The 18,736-nt window shown below is 46.8% G+C and overlaps 1 protein-coding gene across 5 annotated transcripts in view; it reads right to left on the bottom strand.

Moving 5' to 3' along the window:
* Positions 1-5,255: 5,255 nt before the first annotated feature.
* Positions 5,256-18,736, bottom strand: part of LOC133262054 (zinc finger protein 131-like) — a 73,009-nt gene continuing 59,528 nt past the window's right edge. For all 5 annotated transcript variants that reach the window (XM_061440935.1, XM_061440940.1, XM_061440939.1 and 2 more), the window contains one exon: positions 5,256-6,124. In XM_061440935.1, coding sequence (XP_061296919.1) covers positions 5,462-6,124 — 663 coding nt within the window. In that variant the 3' untranslated portion in view covers positions 5,256-5,461. The remainder of the gene's footprint in view (positions 6,125-18,736) is intronic.

Genomic DNA, 18,736 nt, shown 5'->3' with positions numbered 1-18,736 from the left:
GGTGACTAACAGTAGGTTATTGTGGCCTGAATGAGGCCACTCCACCACTGAGTGCTGCTGTACTGGACATGCTAGAACTTCGGTATGAACTGGAGTCCAAAGGCAGCCAAGTGGTATGCCACAAGTGTTATTGCCAGTGCATTTTTCTCAACCCCTTTGGCAACAGAGTGCAGGCCACATTTTCTTTCACATGGAGGGGAATACAGTACACTTGGCCAGTACTGGGACCAGTGCTGCTCTGTCAGTGACATGGGCAATGGGGCTGAGTGCACTCTTAGCAAGTTTGCTGATGACATGTCGTGGGTTTAAACCCAGTCAGGTAACTCGTTCACTCACCCCCCCCCCTTCTTTCCCTCCCCTACTCCGGAGGGACGGAGAGGAGAATCGAAAAGAATGCAACTCCCACGGGTTGAGATAGAACAGTTTAGTAACTAAGGTATAACACAGATCACTACTGCTACCACCAATGATAATAATGATAAAGGAAATAACAAGGGAAGAGAATACAACACCTCAGCACCAGCTGACCGATAACTCGCCCCCAAGCCTGACCAAGCTCCGACCGATACCTCCTCCAACCCTGCAGTTCCCAGCCCTTCCGGCTAACTCCCCGTTACCTCCTGGGCATGACGTGCTGTGGTATGGAATACCTCTTGGTCAGTTTGGGTCAGGTGTCCTGTCTCTGCTTCCTCCTGGCTTCCCCTCCTCCCTGGCAGAGCATGAGGCTCAGCAAAGTCCTTGGCCAAACCAAACATCGCTATCAGTTCTGTTCCCAGGCCGAAAGTCAAAACACTGCACTGCACCAGCTACCAAGAAGGAGAAACATGACTGCTACTGCTGAACCCAGGACATGACACCAAGTTGTGTGTGTTCTGACAGCATGGTATGCCACAGAATGACCACACGCCATCTGTATAATATGCAGAGTTTATTAACAAGCACACTAAAGCAAATAAGCACATCAAAGCAAACAATAACACTAGTGTGAATCAGTTATACATATATATAAAATAAATAAGTACAATAAAGCAAATCATATATGTATATATGAGTAAAGTGCAGAGGAAAATTTAGCAATGCAACAAATCATTACTGCATAGAGAGAACAGAGGTTGAGAAGGAAATACATCACAAATTACCACTGAATCATCATCCAGGCCTACACTTCCCACTGGGAAGCCCCATTGCAGCCAATGCCAGGAGTCTCGGGTAACTGGGAAAATTCCTACATAGTGCGTCCACCCATTGGTGAGGCTTCGTATTCAGCCATGAGAAGGGCCTGCTTTTATACCTTTAGAAAAACAAAACATCTTTATGCCAGATCTGTCATTGTTTATTCGTGGGTCTGTTCAGTTACTTGTGATTGCACTGCTGTCCACGCTGAGAAGTGCTGGCCAGGCACGCTGGTGTGGCCAAGTGTGAAGGTCATAGAACAGCTGCACCCTCATGTTTTCCTACCTCTTTCCAACAAACCACTCATGATAAACATAAATATATATACTACACCAAATGCACTTTGACAAAAACATGCTTTGTTATGTCTCTCAGTCATGAGAGGGAATCAACTCTCAGACAGGCTCCCACCTATTAGTGTGGTGCAGTTGACACACTGGAGGGAAGGGATGCCATCCAGAGGGATCTTGAACAGGCTCAGGAAGTGAGCCAGTGCAAACCTCATGAAGTTCAACAAGGCCAAGTGCAAGGTCCTGCACCTGGGTCAGGGCAATCCCAAGCACAACTACAGGCTCTGTGGAGAATGGATTGAGAGAACACCCTGAGGAGGAGGACTTGGGGCTGTTGGTTGATGGGAAGCTCAACATGTGCCAGCAGTGTGCGCTTGCAGCCCAGAAAGCCAACTGTATCCTTGGCTGCATCAAAAAGCAGCATGACCAGCAGATGGAGGGAGGTGATTTACCCCTCTACTCTGCTCTGGTGAGACTCCACCTGCTTGAGCAAGTCCAGAGGAGGGCGATGAAGATGATCAGAGGCTGGACACCTCTGTGAAAGCAGGCTGAGAGAGGTTGGCTTGTTCAGTCAGGAGAATAGAAGGCTCTGGGGACACCTTATAGGTGTCCTTCCAGTACCTAAAGGGGGTCTACATGAAATCTGGAGAGGGAGTTTTTGCAAGGGCATGTAGTAACAGGACAAGGGGGAATAGCTTTAAGTTTACCGAGTGTACATTTTAGATTAGACATTAGGAAAAAATTCTTCACTATAAGGGTGGTGAGACAATGGAACAGTTTGCCCAGAGAAGTTGTGGCTGCCTGATCCCTGGCAGTGGCCAAAGCCAGGTGGGATGGAGCTTTGAGCAAGATGGTCTAGTGGAAGGGGTACCTGTCTGTGCATGGGTTTGGAAATAGATGATATTTAAGGTCCCTTCCAACTCTAACTGTTCTATGATTTTATGATGACTGACCCAGGGGTGGAAACACAGCCCTACCATCTGCCATAGACTGATCCAGACTGCACTGGAACATGGAAAGCTCCAGAACTCCTGCAGTATATTGATGACATTATCGTGTGGGGTGATACAGAAGTTTTTGAGAAAGGGAAGAAAACAATCCAAATCGACACTCAGTGGCTCAACCTCCACCTCCCGCTGTGATTGGCCCGGCGGAGACCAGCAAGTACCACCCTGGGGTGCTTGGCTGAGGCAGTGCCATCTCTGGAGGCTGGTTCTCTGCCTGGGCAGGAGGACACAGCCAGCTGCCATTGGAGCTCCCACTGCTGTACCTGAAAAACAGCTCCCTCCAACCCTGGTTACACAGGGCTGGCCACCCCTTCCCACCTCCCAGGAGACCAAGCTCCCAAGGTGGGATCCTGCATGGCCACTGATGAGAGGGCTGGCAGCCAGGATTGCTTATGCTCCCACCGTGTAGTGGTATGGGTGGTTGTCTTAGGCCAGTGGACAAGATGTGCTAGCAAGACCTTCTGTTGAGTCACAAGGTTCAGAAAAGACCTCTTGCTTTCCAGCTGATCATCAGATATTTAGAGGGGCTGGGTGTGGCTGAAACCAATCCTAGTCTCAGACTTGGTCAACAGTTTATGTCTAAAGGGTTGTGTCACCTTCCTTGTCCAAATTTGTCCTGCATGCCAATACTGTCACATACAAGGGGGGTTTCCTTGAACCCTTTATATTTGACTAGCCTGCCAGTTTCCCAAGAAAGATGAGACCCTTATGCTTGACCAGTTATCCCTGTGGTAACTTTTCTGACACCTCCTGCTTAAAACCCAAAAAGCCAGAGGGATCGTGAGGCCCCGCTTTCACGGTCTGTATTCATACTGAAAATCAAGATCAAGCGAGCTTTTGCCCTTCTGCTCCGCGGAGGTTTCCATCCTCCCTGAGCTCGCCTTAGGACACCTGCTGCCCAGGGAGGTTGTGAGTCTCCTTCCTGGAGACATTCAAAACCCGCCTGGACACATTCCTGTGTAACACTATCTAGGTGTTCCTGCTCCGGCAGGGGGATTGGACTAGATGATCTTTCGAGGTCCCTTCCAATCTCTAGCATACTGTGTGATACTGTGACCAGTCTGTGCGTTCCAGTACTCAACTCTATGACAGCCACCGAATCGGAGGGTGATTTGTCTAACCTATTCAGGGACCTTCCCTGACAGCATCACCAAGTCAAATCCCTATTTAAATTATTGAAGTCTATGGAGACTTACACAAAACAGACTTCAGGCTGAAGATTTTTATTATACAAAATACAAGTTTGTGACAAGATAAGGTTCAAAGATTGCCCGGTGATAAGATATGTCTGCAAAAACAAGCTTGAAGTGATACACAACCAAACTATAATCACTATAACAGCTAGCGTGAGCTAGTTCATTTGGCACGCATAATAAAAAGTTCTTACCCAATAATGTCCCTAGCGGGAGAAGACATGTTCAGCCTGTCAACTGATCCAGAAGTTATGATGGAGTCTTCTCTAACTCCTCCCCTCTTTCATTCACTTTATACCTTTTCTTTTAATCTCAGGTGGAGCTTGAGTGACTCTAGTCATGCATTCTTTTATATTGATTGATCTAAAATTCTCTGCTTTTATCTTAAAGATATAGCCGATAAAATAGCACATGCTCAGTGAGGAGTGGTTGTTCTTGGAGGTGGGTACTTTGGAATGGAGGTGTGCATTAGTGTTGCAATGAGATTATAATGAGCAAGGTCACCTAAGGAAAGTGATTTTACCACAGTTGCTGTCCCAGCAACAGACATCTCTTATATTTTCCAATTTGACAGCTGCTATGAGGCTTAAGATCTGCATGGTACCATCAAGTTCCCAAACCTGCAGGGAGTACAACAGAGCCTGGCCACAGTGTCTCCACTCCTCCCACCCTCCATTGCTCCTCTAAGTATCAGGTTGTGTTGCCTGGGGAAAAGTGGTGGAGTAGATTCCATGCATGCCAACCATCCTGAAAATGGTAACTGTATTTCACCCTAAAAAGGTTTCTTGTAATATTACAACTTCTGTTAGGCCCCAGTTTTCTCAAAAAACCCACGCCCCCTCCCCCCCCCCCCCCTCCCCAAGTGATTTTCCCATACACTACACTCCCACACAGGCTCAGCAGGAGTCTAGATGGAGGCAGCACTGGGCACAACAGCAGAGCACTGTTTCTCGCCTACCAAATTTGCAAGTTGTCATTGTGTCAAATGTCAGAATTTAATTTAAAAAAACAGGAACTCGCTACCATATAGACAAGTCTTCTCTATATTTATGTTTAAAAATACTAATTTTCAAAAATGACAATTTATAAAGGAAGAGTCTGCTGGTAGCTTTCTTTCAGCTCATGCTTACCACAGATTCTACTGAGCTTTTCCTAATTTAAAGTGTCTTGCTGCCTCCATATGGAATCTGTTTCCTCCTTCACCTCCTAAATTTAATGAAAATATAATAATAATAAAAATCAGTAGCTGACAATTTTAAGCAAAAATATAAAGCGCTATAACATTACCTACATTGCCTTTTACTGAACTAGGCTTTTGAACACCCTAGGAGTTTTGTGGAAATTTAACCAGTGTTGAAAAGGCACAGGATTTTTGTGGTCTGAGACTTCCAGCAGCAATGCTTTTTCCCTACATGTTGCCAACAAAGATGTTGAACAGCTCTGGTCACAATACTGACCCCTGAGGAATGCCACTCATCACTGATCTCCACTTGGACATCAAGCCGCTGACTAGAGTTATTTGAGTCTGACCATACCCAGAGATGATGCAACAGTGATACAAGCTATTAATTATTAAAATCCTCACAAAGCTGTCTGTGTCTGGTAGTTTTTGTTCCATGGTATATCATGAATGGGTAAGTTATTTTTCACATAGAAGTTTAGTTGCACATAAAGAAAGATAACTTTGGTCCAAAGGACAGCATATTGGAAATGTGATCACTGAGAGTTCAAAAATCAATGTAAAAGCTAACAAAAATAATTGGGCATTTCATTCCTAAACCTGCACAGTGTGGTTGTCTTAGTAATTTGCCTTTTCATTCTGTGTGTCTGCTAACTGTTGAGTTTTTAAGTCTTCAGCTTGTTCATGATCTTCCTTATCCACATCATCTACATGACTAGATTCCTTTTCTTCTGCTTCTCCTTGATCAGCACTTCCATATTCTACTTGTTCCAGGTCTGTTCCACTTATAAGTTCGGCCTGTACATCTTCCACCTGTATTTGATTTACATGCTCAACATGTAACTGCTCTACGTGAACTTCAGCACCTTGCTCAGTCTGAATATGTTCAACTTCCAAATAACTAATTTGCACCTGTTCTTGCAGTTCATCCACCTGTGTGCCTTTTATTAGATTGTCCTGTATGACATCCTGGTGCATCTGTTCCACAGTTACCTGTGCAGGATCCACCTGTACCTGAATTATTGGTAGGACATGGACTTGCTCCACTTGCTCTATTATAGTCATTGATGTTACTGGTTCAGCTTCTACAGCTTCCACTGGAAGAACCTCTTCTGTCACTATATGTTCTGAAATATTGTGCATGTCTTTGAGATGTCTTCTCAGCTCACTGCCTTGCATAAACCACAAATCACATAAGGTACAGTGGTTGGGTTTGTCACCAGTATGTATTACCAAGTGATCTTTGAATTGATCCCAGCTGTTAAACACACTGTTACAAACCTGAAACAAAAGATACGGTATGTTAAATGGTGCCAACAGAAATATGACATAGTGCCTATTTCAGATTATAGCTTCACATAGTGTAGTTTCTTGCTACTTGGATTAAAAAACAAAACAAAACAAACCTGCCATGTACATTAGAGATAAAAGCTGAGAAGTCAGCTTCAGATGAACAGAAGACCTGGTATTTATTTATTTTTAAGAAATGGTGTGCCGTTCTGAGTTGTGCATACACAGGATACCTACAAAAATTGAGTCAGTACAGCATTTGAAAGTTTTCTTATTTTAACATTATGTGAAATTCACATACAGATTCATGCCCCAATAAATGGTGCTAGAATTTTGGGTGGAAATCTACTTATATAATAATATATGATAAAAGTGTAATACAAACTGTTATTTTACTGAAGTTCTAGATGCATTACTACTAACCATTTCAAAAAAATGCTTGAGTGATTTCAGCAGATAAAAATCTCTTAAAACTTTGTTCCTTTAAGTCTGTTCTAGCTAAACGTACTGCTTTGAATGCAGGCATACTAGTTTCAAAAAGCACTGGAACACACTTCCCTTCAGCTGGCACTGAGATAAGTAACCTGAAAAACACAGAGTGACTGCAGAAATGAATGAGATGCCAGGGTAGAGAGAGAAGAGTGAGGTAGAACCAGGCTTGGAGTAAAGAAACAGGTTCAGAGGTCTTTTGTCCATGCAAGTGTTTGTGGGTGAACACACATTTCACTGTCGGAACCCCTTCAATATTGGCAAATATTTGTGAAACAGAATTTTCCATCTCCTTAATTTAAAGCAGCAGCACAGAAGGATGGAGTATCTGACAGGGATTAACTCGAAGAACAGACCTGTATAATAGACCTGAATATACCCATTTTGCTGTTGAGGTCTTAAAACCATGTTTCTGATGCCAGTGACATGCTTTCTGTCCTGCCCCCCTCCCCCAACGCTTTAGAAAGAAATTGCACACACTTTTCTTAAAATACTGACCTTATAGATAAGCACTCAAAATTACTTATCCATTGTCCTGGTTTCAGCTGGGATAGTTAATTTTCTTCCTAATACCTGATGCAGTGCTGTGTTTTAGGTTTGGTTTGAGAACAATGCTGATAACACACCCATGTTTTAGTTGCTGCTAAGTACAATCAAGGACTTTTCAGTCTCTCATGCTCTGCAAGTGAGGAGGGGCACAAGAAGCTATGGGGGAACATGGCCAGGACAGCTGACCAGAACTAGCCAAAGGGATATTCCATACCACAGAATGTCATGCTTGACCAATCTGATAGCCTTCTATGATGACATGGCAAGATGGGTCGACGAGGGGAGAGCAGTGGATGTTATCTATCCCAACTTCAGCAAGGCTTTTGACACTGTCTCTCATAACATCCTCATAGGTAAGCATAGGAAATGTGGGTTAGATGAATAGACAGTGAGGTGGATCAAAAACTGGCTTAACTGCTGAGCTCAGAGGATCCTGATCAGTGGAGTAGAATCCAGTTGGAAGCCTGTAGTCAGTGGTGTCCCCCGAGGGATCAATACTGGGCCCAGTCTTATTCAACTTGCTTATCAATGACCTGGAGGAAGGGATAGAGTATATCCTCTGCAAGTCTGCTGACCCTATGAAGCTGGGGGGAGTGACCAATACACATGAAGGCTGTGTTGCCATTCAACAGGACCTTGATAGGCTGGAAAATTGGGTGGAGAGAAACCTGTGAGAGACTGAACTGAAATCAGACTCCACTGTCCATTGTCTCAAAGATTGGTATTGGAAGCTGAGATGGGATTCCACCATCCATTGTCTCAGAGATAGGTGGGAGGAGTTGAGATAAGACCCCAAGGTCCATTGCCTGAGAGAAGGGTGTGAGGAACTGAAATGGGACTCCACCATCCATTGCCTGAGAGATGGGTGGGAGGAGCTGAGCTAAGACTCTCCTGTCCATTATCTCCAGGACTGGTGTGAGGAATTGCTACAGACATGTGCAACTGAAGAGCTGGATGCAAGACCAGCAAAACTGGTCCACCAGGAATGTGTAGTACTTGACAATAAGAACAGAGGTACTCCCCCCAACTCCTAATAAAAGAGGGAAAAGGTAATCGCCATCGTGGGACACCCTCCATGGGGACACCTCCAAGAGGACACCCTCCATAAGGACACCTCCACGAGTACACCTCTATGAGGACAACTCCATGGGGGCACCTATCTCTGATGACTACTATGGACCCTTGGGGACACTTTGCTCCAATATTGACGACAAAACCTGGAGGAATCCCACCACCGAGGACAACGACTACAGACCCTAACAAAACCTAATGAGGTTCAACAAGGGCAAGTGTAGGGTACAGCACATGGGAGGAAGAACCCAAAGTACCAGTACAGTTTGGGGGCTGACCTACTAAAGAGCAATTCAGCTAAGAAGGACCTAGGAGCTTTGGTGGATGATAAGTTGACCATGAACCAACAGTGTGCCCTTGTGGCTATGAAGGCCAATAGTATCCTGGGGTACATCAGGAGGAGTGGGGCCAGCAGATTGAAGGGAGGTGATCCTCACCCTCTACTCAGCCCTGGTGAGGCCACATCTGGAGTACTGGAGGAACAAGCAGGTTGTGTTGCTGACCCTGTTGCTGGTGTCCCAGACTGCTGACCAATATGGTCGCCTCCAGAAAGAGAGCTTGCAGTAAGAAGACTGCAGCAACTCAGACAGAGACCCTGTCCCAAACCGTGGCTGTTCAGGTCTCTGGATGCAGGGAGTGCCAGAGCCTGCTGCTGCCGGGGGAGGGAGGACAGCATTCCACTTGCATGAGGTGTGAGCAAGTAGAACATCTGCTTAGCCTGGTGGCAAAACTTAAGGAGGAGGTTGAGACACTGAGGACCATCAGGGAGTGTGAAAGGGAGATCGACTGGTGGAGTAACTCCCTGGTGTGCCAGTCAGAACGGTTCCAGGGAGATACCCCCCAAAAGGGGAACGACCCCCTGCCTTCTCACACAGAGGGGGATGGCACGAGACAGCCCCTGCCCTGTAGCTGTTGCGCAGAGGTAGGGGACCAAAAAGATGACGAGGGTTGGAAGCGAGTTCCAGTTCGGTGTCGTGGGAAACCCTCCCCCCTTCCTGCCCTGCTTCCCCAGGTGTCCCTCCGCAATAGGTTCGAGGCCCTGGATCTTGAAGGAGAGGTAGGTGAGAATGTGGGGCAAGGCCAGCCTACAAGGCCACATAGGAAAAGGCAGTCGACTTTGCACCTCAAGACTGCCTCTGATAAGAAAGAAAGAAGGGTCCCTTCTGAGAGGAACAGAGGGCCCGATATGCAGAGTTGACCCTCATCATAGGGAAGTGTGCAGTCTTCCTGGAGCCTGGATCAGGGATATCACTAGGGCGCTCCCCAACCTGGTGCACCCGACAGACTACTACCCGCTGCTGGTCTTCCAGACAGGTGAGGGGGAAGCTGCTTCCCGCAGTCTGAGGGGGATGAAGAAAGACTACAGGGCCTTGGGGCGGATGGTGAAAGAGTCTGGGGCTCAAGTGATCTTCTCCTCACTCCTTCCATCTTCCACTGATGATGTGGGATGGAATGGGAAGATTCAGTCCATAAACGATTGGCTTCGAGACTGGTGCTACAGGCAGGGCTTTGGATTCTTTGATAACAGCTGGTTTTATAGGGCACCAGTCTGGACAATGACAAGTGGGAAAGGTTTATCTCACAGAGGCAAAAGGATGCTGGGGCATGAATTAGCAGGGCTCATTTGGAGAGCTTTAAACTAGATTTGAAGGGGGATGGGGTTGTAGCTGGGCTTGCCCCAGTGGGGCAGCACTCCAGAATTGATGAAGACTGGGAGGCCTCCTATAATCCTAGGGTGAAATCAGTGTGCTCAGCTCGCTCCCTGGAATGTCTGTACACCAATGCACGCAGCATGGGAAATAAGCAGGAGGAGTTGGAAACCTGTGTTAAGTCAGGAGACTATGATCTGGTGGCAATTACAGAGACGTGGTGGGACAGCTCACATGACTGGAATATAGTCATGGAGGGCTATGTCCTTTTCAGGAAAGACAGGCCAGCCAGGCGGGGTGGTGGGGTTGCTCTTTATGTGCAAGAGCAGCTACAATGCACTGAGTTCTGTCCAGGGACAGATGACGAGCGAGTTGAGAGTCTGTGGGTGAGAATTAAGGGGCAGGCTGGCAGGGGGGATACTGTTGTGGGTGTCTGTTACAGACCACCAGATCAGGGTGAGGAAGTTGACGAGGCCTTCTACAGGCAGCTGAGAGCGGCCTCACAGTCACAGGCCGTGGTCATAGTGGGGGATTTTAACTTCCCTGATATTTGCTGGAAGGACCACTCAGCAACCCAGCCCCAGTCCAGGAGGTTCCTCCAGTGTATGGATGATAATTTCCTCCTGCAAATGGTGGATGAGCCAACCAGGAGAGGAGCGCTGCTGGATCTCATCCTCACTAACAAGGAGGATCTGGTTGAAGCAGTAAGGGTTGAAGGCTGCCTTGGTTGCAGCGACCACGAGATGGTGGAGTTCAGGATCTTGTGTGGTAGGACTAGTAGAATACCAAGTAGAATTGCAACCCTGGACTTTAGCAGGGCAAACCTTGGCCTTCTCAAGCAATTGCTAGGGGAAATCCCATAAGCAAGGCTGTTTGAAGGTAAAGGGGCCCAAGATAGTTGGTTGACATTCAAGGATTGCTTTTTCCAAGTTCAAGATCAGAGCATCCCGACACGTCGGAAGTCAAGGAAGAGGGCCAGGAGACCTGCGTGGCTAAATAGGGAATTGCTGGGTATGCTCAAGTGGAAGAGGAGAGTTTACAGGTCATGGAAGGAGGGGCTGGCCACTTGGGAGGAATATAAGGCTGCTGCTAGAGGATGTAGGAAGGCAGCTAGGAGGACTAAGGCCTCCTTAGAATTAAACCTGGCGAGAAGGGTCAAGGACAGCAAAAAGAGCTTTTCAAATACATGGCAGATAAAACTAACACCAGAGGCAATGTAGGCCCACTGATGAACGGGATGGGTGCCCTGGTGACAGAAGATACAGAGATGGCAGAGTTACTGAATGCCTTCTCTGTCTACTCTGCTGCAGGCAGTCCTGAAGAGCCCTGTACCCCTGAGACCTCAGATGAAGTCAGGTCAACAGAGCGGTTTGCCTTAGTCGATGAGGAATGGGTTAGAGACCAGTTGAGCAATCTGGACACCCATAAATCCATGGGTCCAGATGGGATGCACCCGCGGGTGCTGAGGGAACTGGCGGAAGTCATTGCTAGACCACTCTCCATCATCTTTACCAAGTCTTGGGAAACGGGAGAGGTGCCTGAGGACTGGAGGAAAGCAAATGCCACTCCAGTCTTCAAAAAGGGCAAGAAGGAGGACCCGGGTAACTATAGACCGGTCATCCTCACCTCCATCCCTGGGAAAATGATGGAACACCTTATCCTTGGTGCCATCTTAAGGCATATCAAGGATAAGAGTGTTCTGAGGGGCAGTCAACATGGCTTCACCAAGGGGAAATCATGCTTGACCAATCTCTTAGCCTTTTATGAGGAAATAACACGGTGGATGGATGATGGCAGAGCGGTGGATGTGGTCTACCTTGACTTCAGCAAAGCATTTGACACAGTCTCCCACAGCATTCTCACAGCTAAAATGAGGAAGTGTGGACTGGATGATCAGGTAGTGAGGTGGACTACGAACTGGCTGAAGGAGAGAAGCCAGAGAGTTGTAGTCTATGGGGCTGAGTCTAGTTGGAGGCCTGTAACTAGTGGAGTGCCTCAAGGGTCAGTACTGGGACCAGTATTATTTAATATATTCATCAACAATTTAGATGAGGGAATTGAGTGTAATATCAGCAAGTTTGCTGATGATACTAAGCTGGGAGGAGTGGCTGACACGTCAGAAGGCTGTGCTGCCATCCAGCGAGACCTGGACAGGCTGGAGAGTTGGGCAGGGAATAACTTGATGAAATATAACAAGGGAAAGTGTAGAGTCCTGCATCTGGGCAGGAACAACCCCAGGTTCCAGTACAGGTTGGGGAACGACCTGTTAGAGAGCAGTGTAGGGGAGAGGGACCTGGGGGTCCTAGTGGACGACAGGATGACCATGAGCCAACACTGTGCCCTTGTGGCCAAGAAGGCCAATGGCATCCTGGGGTGTATTAGAAGGGGGGTGGTTAGTAGGTCGAGAGAGGTCCTCCTTCCCCTCTACTCTGCCCTGGTGAGACCCCATCTGGAATATTGTGTCCAGTTCTGGGCCCCTCAGTTCAAGAAGGACAGGGAGCTGCTGGAGAGAGTCCAGCGAAGGGCAATGAAGATGATTAAGGGAGTGGAGCATCTCCCTTATGAGGAAAGACTGAGGGAGCTGGGTCTCTATAGTTTAGAGAAGAGCAGACTGAGGGGTGACCTTATTAGAGTATATAAATATATAAAGGGGGAGTGTCACGAGGATGGAGCCAGGCTCTACTCAGTGGCAAACAATGATAGGACAAGGGGTAATGGGTACAAACTGGAACACAAGAGGTTCCACTTAAACTTGAGAAGAAACTTCTTCTCAGTGAGGGTGACGGAACACTGGAACAGGCTGCCCAGGGGGGCTGTGGAGTCTCCTTCCCTGGAGACATTCAAAACCCGCCTGGACACATTCCTGTGTAACATTATCTAGGTGTTCCTGCTCCAGCAGGGGGATTGGACTAGATGATCTTTCGAGGTCCCTTCCAATCTCTAGCATACTGTGATACTGTGATACTGTGCCCAGTTCTGGGCTCCTCAGTACAAGAAACTGCTGACTGGTGTCAACATCAGAAATTGGGGTTTTTTGACCATGGTTTGGTTTACATGGCACTAGGTCTGCTGGTGGCAGATGGGGTATGCCTGTCCCAAAAGGGGAAAAGGATCCTAGCCAAGGAGCTAGCAGGGCTCATAGAGTGGGCTTTAAACTAGTTTTGAAGGAGGAAGGGAATGAAACCAGGCTCACTATATCCAGGGGGTAGCATGCCACTGCTGGAGGCTAGATCCACAGGGCAATTTAAATGCATCTATGCCAATGCCCACATCATGGGCAGCAAACAGGAGGAGCTGGAAGCCATTGTGCAGCAGGAAAACCATGACATAGTCACCATCACAGAAACATGGTGGGACGATCCGCATGATTGGAGTGCTAAAATGGATGGTTACAGGCTTTACAGAAGGGATAGGCAAGGAAAAAGAGGTGGTGGGGTTGCATTGTATGTCAGGGAGTTCACTGACTGCCCTGAACTTAATGCTGTGAGTGAGAAGGTTGAAAATTTGTGGTTGAAGATCAGGGGGAAGGCCAACCATGCAGATATCCTGGTAGGAGTCTGTTGTATACCACCCAACCAAGACAAAGATACAGATGAAGTGTTCTTCAAACAACTGGGAGAAGTTTCACGATTGCTAGCCCTTGTTCTCATGGGGGACTTCAACCTACCAGATGTCTGCTGGAAGTACAGTCTAGCAGAGAGGAAACAATCCAGGAGGGTCTTGGAGGGTGTGGAAGATAACTTCCTGACCCAGCCCATGAGTGAGCATACACGGGGAGCTGCCCAGCTAGATTTATCATTCGCAAACAGAGAAGGTGGGTGATGTGATGATTGGAGGCCGTCTTGGGCAAAGCAATCATGAAATTATTGAATTTTCAATCCTTGGAGAAGTCAGGAAGAAGGTTAGCAGAACTGCAACCTTATACTACCGGAGGGCTGACTTTGGCCTGTTTAGTATGCTAGTTGGGAGAATCCTTTGGGATACATTACTGAAGGACAAAGGGATCCAGGAAGGCTGGACACCCTTCAAGAATGACATCTTCAAGATGCAGGAGCAGGCAGTCCCCGTGTGCTGAAAACTGAACTGGTGGGGAAAAAGAACAGCCTGGCTGAACAGGGACATACTGGTGGAACTTAGGAAAAAAAGAATTTATCATCTGTAGAAGAAAGGACTGTCGACCCATGAGGAGTACAAGAATATTGTTAGGTTATGCAGAAAGAAAGTTAGAAAGATGAAGGCACAGCTGAAACTTAATCTGGCCACTGTCATAAAAGATAATAAAAAATATTTTCACAATAATATTAGCAATAAAAGGAAGACCAAGGAGAACCTCCATCCTTTACTGGATACTAAGGGAAACCTAGTGACTAAGGATGAGGGAAAAGCTGAGGTACTTAATGCTGCCTTTGCCTCACTCTTTAATAGTTACACCAGCCATCATCAGGTTACTCAGTTCCCTGAGTTGGATTACAGACATGGGGAGTTGATTGAAGTCCACCTAATCCAGGAATAAATGGTTAGTGACCTGCTGCACTTAGATGTCACATGTCTATGAGTCTGGATAGGTTCCACCCAAGAGTGCTGAAGGAGCTGGCAGATTTGCTCACCAAGCCACTCTGCATCATTTATCAGCAGTCCTGGTATAGTGGGCAGGTCCTTAAGGACTGGAGGTTGGCCAACGTGACGCCTCTACAAAACAGGCAGGAAGGAGGACCCCAGAAACTACAGGCCTGTCAGCCTGACCTCAGTGCCAGGGAAGGTCATAGAGCAGATCATCCTAAGTGAGATCACACAGCATATTCAGGAAAAAGAGGGGATTAAGCCCAGTCAGCACAGGTTCATGAAGGGCAGGTCCTGCTTAACCAACCTGATCTCCTTCTATGACAAGGTGACCCATCTGGTTGATGAGGGAAAGGCTGCATACATTGTCTATTTGGGCTTTAGTAAAGCATTTGACACTGTCTCCCACAGCATTCTCCTTGAGAAACTGGCTGCTCATGGCCTGGATAGGTGTATTCTTCACTGGGTAAAATACTGGTTAGATGGCAAAGCACAAAAAGTAGTGGTGAATGGTGTCACATCTAGTTGGTGACTGGTCACTAGTGGTATTCCTCAGGGCTTGGTGTTAGGGCCAGTGTTGTTTAATATCCTCACTGATGATCTGGATGAAGGGATTGAGTGCTTCCTCAGTAAATTTGCAGACTACACCAAGTTGGCTCAGAGCATTGATCTGCTGGAGGGTAGCAAGGATCTGTAGAGAGATCTGGACAGGCTGGATTGATGGGCTGTGGCCACTTGCAGGAAGTTCAACAAGGCAAAGCACTGAGTCCTGTACTTGGGCCACAACAACTCCATGAAATGCTACAGGCTTGTGGAAGAGTGGCTGGAAAGCTGCTTGGGGAAAAGGACCTGGGGGTGCTGACTGATAGCTGGCTGAACATGAGCCAGCAGTGTGCCCAGGTGGCCAAGGACAATAGCATCCTAGCCTGTAACAGAAATAGTGTGGCCAGCAGGACTAGGGATGTGATCGTCCCCCTGTAGTTGGTGCTGGTTAGGCCACAGGTTGAATCCTGTATTCGGCTCTAGGCCCCTAACTACAAGAGAGACTGAGATGCTGGAGCAGGTCCAGAGAAGAGTGATGAAGCTGGTAAAGGGCCTAGAGCACAAGTCTCATGAGGAAACAGCTGAGGGAAATGGGGTTTAGTCTGGAGAAAAGGAGGCTCAGGGGGGACTTTATCTCTCTGCAAGGAGGATGGAGAAAGGAGGTGGCTGGTCTCTTTTCCCAAATAGCAAGTGATAGGACAAGAGGTAATGGCCTCGAGCTGCACCAGGGGAGATTTAGACTGGATATTAGGAAAAATTTCTTCACCAAAAAGGGTAGTCAGGTATTGGAACAGGCTTCCCAGGTAAGTGGTGGAACCACTGTCCATAGAAGTGATATAAAAAATGTGTAGATGAGGCCCTTAGTGACATGGTTTAGTGGTGAATTTGGCAGTCCTGGGGAAATGGTTGGACTTGGTGATCTTAAAGGTCTTTTCCAACCTAAATTCTATGAAAGACAAGGAGCTACTGGAGACGGTCCATCAAAGGTACACAAGGATGATGAGGGGTCTGGAGCATCTCCCTTATGAGGAGAGATTGCAGGAGCTGGGCCTGTTTAGTCTGGAGAAGACTGAGAGGGGATATCATTGATCTCATTAACGCATATCAGTATCTCAAAGGCATGTGCCAAAACCATGTTGCCTGACTCTTTTCAGTGGTGCCCAGCAACAGGATGAGGAGCAATGGCCATAAACTAAAACACAAGAAGTTTCACCTACACATGAAGAAATTCTTTACGTTGAGAGTGACAGGGCAGTAGAACAGGCTGCCCAGGGGAGTTATGGAGTATCCCTCTCTGGAGACATTCAAAACCCTCCTGGAAACGTTCCTGTGTAACCTGCTCTAGGTAGCCCTGCCTTCCAACCCTAACAATTCTGTAATTCTGTAATCCTCAGTATATAAACTGGGGCGAATTGTCCAGAAGAGTCTGATTACTGCTTGGGGAAGGGCTGGGCATCAGTCAGCAGATGGTGAGCAATTGTGTTGTGCATCACTTGGTTTCTGTTTGTTTGATTCCTCTCTCCCTGTTTATTTCCTATTGTTACTATGATTCCTCTTCTTATATTTTACTTTATCTCAATTATTAAATGGTTCTTACCTAAACCCATAGATTTTATCTTTTTTTGATTCTCCTCTCAATCCCACTGGCGAAGGGGGGCAGTGAGCAAGGGGCTGTGTGGTACTGAGTGGCCAGATGGGGTTAAAACACAACAGTCCTTTTTGGTACCCAGCATGAGGCTTGAAGGGTTGAGATAACAACAGATCTGACCAGAGCGTGTTAAAACAAATTTGTTAAAGCATTCACTGCATAGGTTTAATAGTCACTAGTCACAATTTTGATTTATTTGCTCTCAGAGTTGTGCTTGGTCTCAGAGTTGCAATATGTAACACCTTACTTGCAGTAGGTATTCCCTGTGGTGATGTTTATCATTCTTAGGGCCTGGGCTAAGATTATAATTTTGTTGTACTTTGTAACACTGGCTTATGACATGATAGAAATGCCGATCATGAAACTAATCTGGTATGTGCAATCAGCAATGCTGTCACCTCTGTACTTAAGGAGTCAGCTAATAGGAATTATTAATACTTACACTTATTGCTTTCTCTCAGTCAATATATGGGGGAGATATCTTCCCTCACCTTGCTTCCTTTCTTCCCTCCTTCCTTCTCCTCCAGGTTGATTACAGTAGCATTTGAGAATTTTAAAGTTTTTTAATATCCTTTGAATACCCTTGAAACCAACCTGGTCCTTTTGCTAGGAAACAGCATGTTGCTGAATATGTTTCAGACCCTGTTTAAGGTTAAACAACTATGTAAGAATACCACCAGGAAATCTTCCTCGAGGCTGGATAGTTATGAGTGCCAGGGTGTGTGAGATAGTATGATCAAGGACCTAGGACAGCAGGCACCTACAGTGTTTTGGGATATGACCACTAAAGAGGTGCAGGATCCAGAAAAAAAGAGTAAAATATTTGAAAAAAGTATACAGGCCACAGTTTGCTTTTACTTGGAGGGGCATCCAGTACACTTGGAATCGACTGCCCCAGGGGCAGCTCTACCATCTGCCATGGACTGATCCAGACTGCGCAGGAACAGGGTGATGCTCCAGAACACCTGCAATACATTGATGACATCATTGTATAGGGCAATACAGTGGAGGAATCTTTTGAAAAGGGGAAGAAAATAATCCAAATCCTTCTAAAGGCTGTTCTTTCCATAAAACAATGTAAGATCAAGGGACCTGCACAGGAGATCCAGTTTTTAGGAATTAAATGGCAAGACGGACATTGTCAGATCCCAATGGATGTGATCAACAAAATAACAGCAATGTCTCCACCAACTAGCAAGAAAGAAACACAAGCTTTCTTAGGTGTTGTGGGGTTTTGGAAAATGCACATCCCAAATTACAGTCTGATTGTAAACCCTCTCTATCAAGTGACCTGGAAGAACTTGGGGGTCAGGGTTAAAGGGAATATAGCTATGGGAGACATTACTGTGGGGATCTGTTACAGACTGCCTGATCAAGGAGAACCTGCGGATGAAGCACTCTATAGGCAGATAGGAAAAGCCTCACGCTCGCAGGCCCTTGTTCTCATGGGTGACTTCAACCACCCTGACATCTGTTGGAAGGACGGTATGGCCCAGCACAAGCAATCCAGGAGGTTCCTCGATTGTGTAGAAGACAACTTCCTTCTGCAAGTAATAGAGGAGCTGACAAGGAGCGGTGCCATGCTTGACCTCGTGCTCACCAACAGGGAAGGGCTCGTTGTAAATGTGACGCTCCAGGGCAGCCTTGGATGCAGTGATCACGAGATGGTGGAATTTGAGATCCTCAGGACAGTGAGAAGAGCGTGCAGCAAGCTCACTGCCCTGGAATTCAAAAGAGCAAACTTTGGCCTCTTCAGGAATCTGCTTAGTAAGGTTCCATGTGATATAGCCCTAGAGGGCAGGGGGGCCCAAGACTCTTGGTTGATATTCGAGGATCACCTGCTACAAGCTCAGGAGTGTTGCATCCCAACTACAAGGAAGTGCAGCAGGAGGGCCAGGAGACCTCCTTGGATGGATAAGGAGCTCCTGAGGAAAATTAAAATGAAAAAAGAGGCTTATAATAAGTGGAAGCAAGGACAGGTGGCATGGGAAGAGTACAGGGATGTTGTCCAGGAAGCTAGGGACCAGGTTAGGAAAGCTAAGGCTCAGTTAGAATTAAACTTAGCTAGAGGTATTAAAGATAACAGGAAGGGAT

The sequence above is a fragment of the Pezoporus flaviventris genome, unplaced genomic scaffold (assembly GCF_033815535.1).
Source record: "Pezoporus flaviventris isolate CSIRO_AGI_PZ_B2104156 unplaced genomic scaffold, CSIRO_AGI_Pfla_v1 ptg000185l, whole genome shotgun sequence".
NCBI lineage: Eukaryota > Metazoa > Chordata > Aves > Psittaciformes > Psittacidae > Pezoporus > Pezoporus flaviventris.
This window is presented reverse-complemented; position numbering and strand designations above follow the sequence as displayed.